Raw genomic sequence first — 7,608 nt, forward strand, 5'->3', positions numbered from 1 at the left:
ATCATCATCATCGTCGTCGTCGTCGTCGTCGTCGTCGTCGTCATCATCATCATCATCATCATCATCATCATCATCATCTTCCCCATCCTCCTTCGTCCTTTTCCTCCTCCTCCTCCTCATCGTCGTCTTCGTCATCATCATCATCATCCCATCTCCGACTCTTTCTCTCCCTCCCCTTCCTATCACCACCATCGCCTCCTGCCGTCCCGTCCTCCTTCTTCATCCTCCTCGTTCTCACCGCATTCGAATTTCTCAGCTGCGCGATCTTGACCTTCCTCTCCTTGACGGGCGTCTGACATCAACTCAACAGACGAGGCAACAACAACAACAACAACATCAATCAGAGCAAAGTCGAAGAAATCTCCAAACTGTCTCTCAAGAGTGAGTTCCTCAACATCGCAGCACCTCCCACTTTCACCTCCTTGAAGTCAAGATTCCCATCTGTGAGGCACTGAAAGTTGAATCCAGTCAGTTCCCCCCTCGCAAGAGCATCCGATCCCACCATGTCTGCGCTTCTCATAATTGCCAGGAGCAGCATATCGTCCATGATCAAGTACGAATGCTCTGACTTCTTGTTCTCCTCATCGTTGCCGTAGCAGGTCCGACAATTCCACTTGCAACACTCCGACTGAGAGCAGAGAAAATCTCACAAGTTTGAATCGCCGGCAATCTTTGCTTTCCCACCATCTCGCATCTCCATATCTCGTGTAAGTTCATCCTGTACAGCCCTGACATGTCGTGCAATCAGTCTCAACGACCAGCCATGTCATGTCTTCACCTCTCTTCAGCTCGACGAAAGAGACTTGATACGATCCGTCCGCATCAAAGAAGACAAACGATTCTGCAGCCTGGTTGTGAACAAATTTACAATCAGGTTGTGATCGTCATTTTTTGTAGAAATTTTACGTTGACGAATATTCTGCTCAATGCTCTGTGAAGGAGGAAAACAGCCTCCTGCAAGAGTGTAGCGCATCATTGCATGAAAATTGAGTTCGAGTGTGAAGTCACCTCCAAGACATCATCGTCGACTTCGATCTTCTCATAGAATAAGTTGTCATTCTGCCAAATCATCACATTATCAACGAAAACAAAATAATACCAGTCATAAACAACATCAAAATCAACAAGAAGTACAACAAGAAGAAGAACAAGAAGAACAAGATCGTTATCATCATCATCGTCGTCATCATCATCGTTGTTGATGTTGTCGTCGTCGACATCACCATCATCATCATCAAAAACTTTCGATCGCATCACCACTTTCCGCTTGTACGACGACACCCTGCAGAGCGTCTTCCACGACAAAAAGCATCTGTTCTGCAGCATTTCTTCAACAACCTCAAATTCATTCTCACTTGTCACCCACCAAAGACACGCCGAACTGTGAGAAGATTGCCTTGGACACGATCTTTGTCTTCTCCTTCCATGCCTGCCCCCCCACCCTCAGCAGCTCCTTTCTGGGTCTGAAGCTCACGGCCTCTGCATCAACATCAAGATGCGTCTGGGGGAGGCAGAGGAGGAGGACCGCATCTGAGGAGAGGAGACGAGAGTCTTGCTGGCTGCTCTTGCTCTGTGCTGTCCTTCCTCCCTCCCCGCGGCGAATCATCGCTGTCGTCGTCGCTTTCCGCGACCTTCTTGACGGCTGCGCATCGTCTTAGACGAGCATGTTTGCAACTGACAGAATCAGACCTGAAAGCTGCGGGGAGAGTGGAGCGAGCTCTGACCCTTCCCTGCCGTCAGTCAGACTGGTCTCCAGCAGCAGCTCCCTCGTGGATCTCGTCCTTGTAGCGCTGGATCTCAGCCTTGTGCCAGCGAAGTTCAACGCTGCTCGTCCTGCTCGACCCCATCAGCTCCACCCTCACTCGTCGGCCCCTCACCCCTCGCATGGAGAACTTGCGTGAGCTGCTCATGCGCAAACACCGTCGAGCTCCTCTGTGGTATGATCGCACCGGTATGCCCTCCTTTCCTCTCCGCCGTCCTTGCCAACTTCGTCCTGCTGTTCAGGATGATCCAAGTTTGAGGGGAATGAAGTTGAGGGTGCGGGAGAACCCTGTCTGGATCCTCCTGATCCCTCGCAGTCATGCCAGCGAACAGCAACAAACGTCACAGCACCTGTCTTGCTCTGATGCTTTTCTTCTGCATGAAATGCCAGACATCACTGACGGCCTGCCATGATCGCTGTCAGCAAGGAGGAGAGGAGAAGAAGAACATCAACATGTTACTGACTTGCTGCAGCTCAAGGAAGCAAGACTGTCTCGCTTCCTCGTATGAGAGCGCGTCCTCGCAATGAAAGTTCTGCAGCTTCAGGAAGCTCCTGAGGCTGCGGAAGAAGAGGGAGAGGGTATGTATTCCTTCGTCCTCCGTCAAGCTTATCCCCCTTGCATCGTCCAGGCTGCGATACGGAGGGTTGAAGAAGATGATCTTCCTTGCTGGGAGAGCCTTCCAGTCCACGTCGTCACCTACAAACACGTGAAACGAGCCTTTCATCCGCACAACAAACCTTTCCGAGGCGTTCGAAGCTCGAACAAGCAACTGTGTACTGAGCGTGCAGTTGCTGGAGCTGAAGAGTATCAATCACAAGAGATGAAGAGAGACGAGTGGAAGACCTTCATATCTCTCTCTGCGAGCTCGAGTTGTCTTGTCTTGTCGGAAGTGATCATCTTTCGATTGCCCGACAGCAGCACTTGGTTTGCTTTCCTGGTTCCTGTCGCTCCTGATCCCCAGCACCTCGCATCCTTCCTGCCAGAGCAGCTCGAAGGGGTAAGCCTGCTGCTTGTCTCGAGGGGTGACGGCGTCAGGGTATTGCGTTTTCAGCTTGCGAGTGAAGGACGGGTTGTACCCTTGGAGGTTGTCCTGCCAACAAGTCAAGCCTCGAAGCCTCGCAGTCTGAGCATGAGGTACCTTCTCTTTCCACAGCGAGCACGTGTACCTCAGCTCACCCACTGGCTTCCTGATGCAGAAGTCGCAGAACGCGAGACAGAACTTGATCTCCTCCGCCAGGAGTACATCTCTGGTCTCCGACAGCGCCCTGGTCAAGTGCTGGACAAATATGGCCGTGTGCTCATCTCTTGCTGCTCCTATCGGCGCTGAGCGAGTCACCTCCTCGGCTCTTCTCAGCTGGGAGAGAGGGAGGGTAGGAAGGCTCACCGCCTCCTTGCCTCCCTTCATCCACCATAGACCCTTCCAACCGTCCGCGCCATCGCCGTCAAACTTGCTTTTGATGTTTCAAGTCTTTTTACTAATAAGTTAGTTCGGAATGCCGATCGGAGTTTCGGCCCGGGCCCGCCGGGTCACAAGTTCCCACTGATGCCCACCATTCCGCCGGGGCAATTCTCCTGCCGCTGAGATGCCGTGAGTACGGTCTTCACTGATATACTCCCACACCGTACTTATCATCAGCAGCAGCTCCCGGCGATGTCACAAGTGACTGAGTCCTGTCACAGTACAACTTCCGGCACTAGCACAACACCATCCGATCCGATCGCCCCAGTGACAACCCGTTGAACCTGCCCGGCGGAGGCCCGGTCCGACGACGGACGCGGCCGCCCGGGCCCCGGCAACGGACTGGGATCATCACCGGGCGTCCCGGATTCACCACTTACCAAGTGACGACAACCCGCCTCATTATTATATACTAGTAGAGTCAAAAGGCAGAATGTTTTTACGATTGCTCTGCTAGGCAGTGAAAGGAGCGAAGTAGAGGGGCAGCGGTTGTTCTACTCTATCAGGTTTCTTCCTCTGGTTCTTGGGAGGTCCGGCAGACACAGCGACCATGCACGCTGCAGGAGGAGAGGAGGGGGGAGGATTGCGAGCACGACCAGGTTATAGAGGAGGAGGAGGATGGCAAGGACGAGGAGAACTGAGAAGGATGGGGAGGAGAGATGGAGGAGAGGCAGCATCGACAACAAGAACGACAGGGCAGGATACTGAAGGAGGACAAGGTGCGCTGCGAGGAGTAGGAGCGGGTGAAGCAGCCAGTGCAGAGGAAGGAAGAGGGAGCAGGAGATCAGCGACGAACGAGAGCGAGCCTGTGATCGCCTCCTCTTCGCTGTCTCCTATCAGCTTCACTGGGTTCGTCGCCCGCTCTCACTCCTCCCTGTCCCCTGCCGCCATCTCGCACATCTCACCGGAGCACAAGTCATTCAACGGACAGTCTCCAGGGCAGGACAACTCCAGCTCATCACCAGCTTCCGTGGGCTCCTCCTACGCCGAAGCTGTGCTCTCGAGCCGCCTGCCCTCGCTCTTCCGGAAGAAACTCTCGCCGTCCCACACTCCTCATTCCGACACCGAGGTACTTGTCGACGCACTGACGGAGCGCTGATGTCAGACGCCGCAGGTGTCAGCGATGATGATGAATAGGAAGCTACTGAGAGACCTGAGACGAGAAATATCGCGATATGACGATGACAACGACGAGTTGCTGCTGGCCAAGTCAACGCCCAACAACATGATCGGCAGCCATCGCTCCCCTCAGTCGGAAGGCGCGGGCAGTCTTGCAGCCTATCGCAACCTCTTCAAGCAGCAGCCTGCCAGCGTCTCCGCTCTTAACTTTGACAAGCTGAGAAGCGTCGACCATGTGCACACGGCTAGAGTCAGCCCAGCGTGCAAGAGCGAAGTGACTCTGAGCTCTCCCCAGGAGACGGTTTCCTCCGTCTCCTCGCACCACGTCAAGCGGATGAACCTGACGCCTCGAGATCATATCGTCAAGTCCATCTTGCAAGATGACTCGGAAGAAGAGGTCAAGAACTTGTCAGGTCGCTTCATGACCTGAGGTGCCGTCGCAGGACTCCTCGGATGACTCCAACGAGCTCTTTCCCCGGTCAAGCACCTTCTCCAAGCGATCAGGTGGCCACCAGCTGGAGGAGAGCTGGCTGACGAGCTTCGCAGGCAAGGCATGGGAGCAACAGGCGCATGCGGCAGCAGGGCATCACTCGCAGTCATCGAGGAGCCCACGGAGACGTCAAGACTTGATCCCGCCTCATATGCGAAGTCGCTGGAGTGAACCACCCAACCCCAAGTCCGTCGGTCACTGGCATGCGGGGGAAGCGAACACCTCGATCAGTGTCGGTCACGCTGAGCAAGACGTCCTCTCCTCGCAAGCTTCTGCGGCAGGCTCTTCGAGGAATGAGATCGAGTTTGTTGGCAGCATGCGAGACTACGTCGAGAGCGAAGGTGAGGATGCGATGCCGGGGTTAGTGGTGACTTTCACCACTAGCAGAGGAGGGGGAGATCCTGCAGACGAGTGCAAACACAGAGGACGAGGCGTGGAGGGAGGAGGAACATCGCTCTCCCGACTTATCAATGCAATCGTTGAGATCTCAGGAGGGGGTGCGCGCAAGACATGCTGTGTGCTCGACTGAACGACTGGGTGAGCAGACTCATCGAGCGGACGAGGAGCACGGGGAAGAGGAGAGGGAAGATCAGACGCCGAACAAGACAAGAACAAACTTCGAGTCCATAGAAGTCTCCTCCAAAGTTCCAACAGCAACCATCAGCAGAGATTCCATGAAGCTCTTGTACACGGGCATGAATCAAGACGTTGAGTTCCTCAAGGCGGAGCTGGTGGGCGCCAAGGTGCAGGAGCCGAAGAGTTGGGCTGCTGGGAAAGCAAAGGGAGCTGACGACGCCTCGGGATTCCCAGCGATGGAGGAGAAGAGCAGCAGCAACGCGATCGAGCACACAGACAGCCGACTGTGCAACACTCTCTCCCGCGGGCTGAACTCCGTCCTCAGCAGACGAGACGACAAGGTTCGTTCCTGACCCCACCTTCAAGGTAGATGACGTCACTCCTAGATGTCCCTTGGCGCCTCCGAGCTGCAAGCGCGATGCGCCAGCGCCTTGAACGAGGAGGGGATCCGAAGTGTCGAGGACTGGAAGGCCCTGGAGAAATGCCCTCTGATCGCAAGCATGGCCCTGCTCGAGCTGCGGCAGGAGCACCTGACGTACGTCGAGATAGCGGAGATCTACTCCAGCTTCACATCGGCAGCGCAAGATGCTGCGCTGCTTGAGGAGGAGGGCGAGGGAGGGTGTCAGAGAGTGTGCTGCCCCAGAGCTGTCTGCCTGATCTGATGCTCGATACGTCGAACTCGCTAGAGCAGGAGGGGATTCCTTCAGGCCAACCAGATCTGATAGAGGAGGATGTCCTGGCCAGGCCCATACGAGGCCCCGTTGGAGAGGAGCAGTGGAGGCAACCTGGTCAGCGACTTTCAGTTTGAGACTGACAAGATGGGGATATGGAGAGGAAGAAATGATCAGGGGAAGGCAAAGGACTGCGGGAACAGAATCATTCACCTTTGATCTAACTTGACATGACAGCCACGAGCTTCGAAGGCATCTACCACCTGCAACGTTGGAGCTCCTAAGAAGGACAGCAACAGACAGAACTCAAACCATCTGCATGCCCGCAAACGTCTTGGACTCCGTCACTGCTCGATCCCGGTAGCAACAGTAGCACCTGGGGCGATGCTTGCCTAAGGAACAAGTCAGTGAAGTAGCTAGACGACCTCCGGGCCTCCACCATTGAGGATCTTCATGACGGTGTCAACAAACGGCTCCACCAGCTCCTTCAACCACACGCACTCAGCTGCGAGCACTACCTCCGTCTCCTCCAGATCGATGCCCTGCCAAGACTTTCAGCTCCTGCCAGCCTCTGTGTGCATGCTCTTGCCGCCTCTGATGCTTGCTCCAACGTCGGCTTCGTCCAGTCCAGTGTCATGCAGGCTGCAGTCCCTTTCCCTACATGCCCAGCTCCAGGCCAGCAGGAAGCTGTCCGGCCTTGTGGCTCCTCCCAGTTCCTCTTGACGTTGGGCCTGAGGGAGCAGTCGGTCACCTGAGCAGAAATCTCTCACGACAGGCAGGGCATGACAAGCATGAACAGTCTTCAAGTCGGTCAGCAGGACATGCGCGCCCATGGCTGCTGCGCACAGGCCAGCCAGACCTGCCCACAACTTCACTTGCTAGGAGCTCAGGGCTGGGGTGGAGGCACCTGTGCCCGAGCCAAGCTCCACCACACGCTTGCCGACGATCTCTTGTCGGATGTTGTCTCTCATGATCTTGATCAACATCCTTGCTCCCTCCCAGATCTGCTCCTAGCAGTCACTTGGTGATAGCCTATCAAGGTCTGGTCTTGCCTGGAAACCCGTTGCTGCGGCCACAGTGTAATCTTCAGCGAAGAAATTTGGATCTACCTGAGTATCAGAGGAATGAGAAAACTTATGACCCAGGATAGCACGCAAGGACCCAGTCGCTCCCTTCCTGATCCAGATCCCGCCTTAGGACCCTGACCCGAAACCCTATGGAAAAGGGATTCAGCAACCCTTAAAGCTCATATACCCGCCCCAACTCTCATATCGTTCCATTATCCTTGTACCCCTCAACTCTTACATCCACCATATTCCTCCTCCTCCTCCTCCTCCTCCTCCTCCTCATCATCATCATCATCATCATCATCATCGTCCTCCTTCTCCCTTCAATTAAATATCCATCATCCCCCCCTCCCCCCGACCCCCCCTCCCCCTACCCTCCTGCTCTCTCCTCCTCCCTTGCATAATCCATCCATCACCCCCACTCCTTCTCCTCCTCTCTTACATCATCCATACATCAATTGCC

General features: G+C 55.0%; 3 protein-coding genes across 3 annotated transcripts in view; 1 reads left to right on the forward strand and 2 right to left on the reverse strand.

Annotated features, from left to right (window-relative positions):
* The window catches only part of GUITHDRAFT_111955 (hypothetical protein), a gene marked incomplete at both ends in the record, with an annotated part of 3,809 nt that extends 641 nt beyond the window's left edge, over nt 1–3,168 (reverse strand). Inside the window, 17 exons of the mRNA XM_005829025.1 lie at nt 239–292; nt 336–368; nt 419–451; nt 503–628; nt 685–728; nt 779–848; nt 1,009–1,059; nt 1,114–1,317; nt 1,367–1,479; nt 1,526–1,642; nt 1,690–1,833; nt 1,878–2,064; nt 2,113–2,166; nt 2,227–2,459; nt 2,501–2,560; nt 2,607–2,853; nt 2,902–3,168. Coding sequence (XP_005829082.1) covers nt 239–292; nt 336–368; nt 419–451; nt 503–628; nt 685–728; nt 779–848; nt 1,009–1,059; nt 1,114–1,317; nt 1,367–1,479; nt 1,526–1,642; nt 1,690–1,833; nt 1,878–2,064; nt 2,113–2,166; nt 2,227–2,459; nt 2,501–2,560; nt 2,607–2,853; nt 2,902–3,168 — 2,037 coding nt within the window. The remainder of the gene's footprint in view (nt 1–238; nt 293–335; nt 369–418; nt 452–502; nt 629–684; nt 729–778; nt 849–1,008; nt 1,060–1,113; nt 1,318–1,366; nt 1,480–1,525; nt 1,643–1,689; nt 1,834–1,877; nt 2,065–2,112; nt 2,167–2,226; nt 2,460–2,500; nt 2,561–2,606; nt 2,854–2,901) is intronic.
* A 700-nt stretch (nt 3,169–3,868) lies between these two features.
* On the forward strand, nt 3,869–6,069 carry GUITHDRAFT_141570 (hypothetical protein; the record flags this gene model as incomplete). Its single annotated transcript, XM_005829026.1, has 7 exons — nt 3,869–4,291; nt 4,337–4,738; nt 4,785–4,845; nt 4,888–5,172; nt 5,216–5,328; nt 5,377–5,748; nt 5,794–6,069. The coding sequence occupies 7 exons, from the start codon at nt 3,869–3,871 to the stop codon at nt 6,067–6,069; spliced, it is 1,932 nt and encodes a 643-aa protein (XP_005829083.1).
* Nucleotides 6,070–6,494: 425 nt separating this feature from the next.
* GUITHDRAFT_74296 (hypothetical protein) lies at nt 6,495–7,085 on the reverse strand (the record flags this gene model as incomplete). Its single annotated transcript, XM_005829027.1, has 4 exons — nt 6,495–6,592; nt 6,631–6,829; nt 6,876–6,937; nt 6,986–7,085. Coding segments are annotated over 4 exons (459 nt in total), but the record flags the coding sequence as incomplete, so codon positions are not given.
* Between the last annotated feature and the right edge of the window lie 523 nt (nt 7,086–7,608).

Source organism: Guillardia theta, assembly GCF_000315625.1.
Source record: "Guillardia theta CCMP2712 unplaced genomic scaffold GUITHscaffold_55, whole genome shotgun sequence".
NCBI lineage: Eukaryota > Cryptophyceae > Pyrenomonadales > Geminigeraceae > Guillardia > Guillardia theta.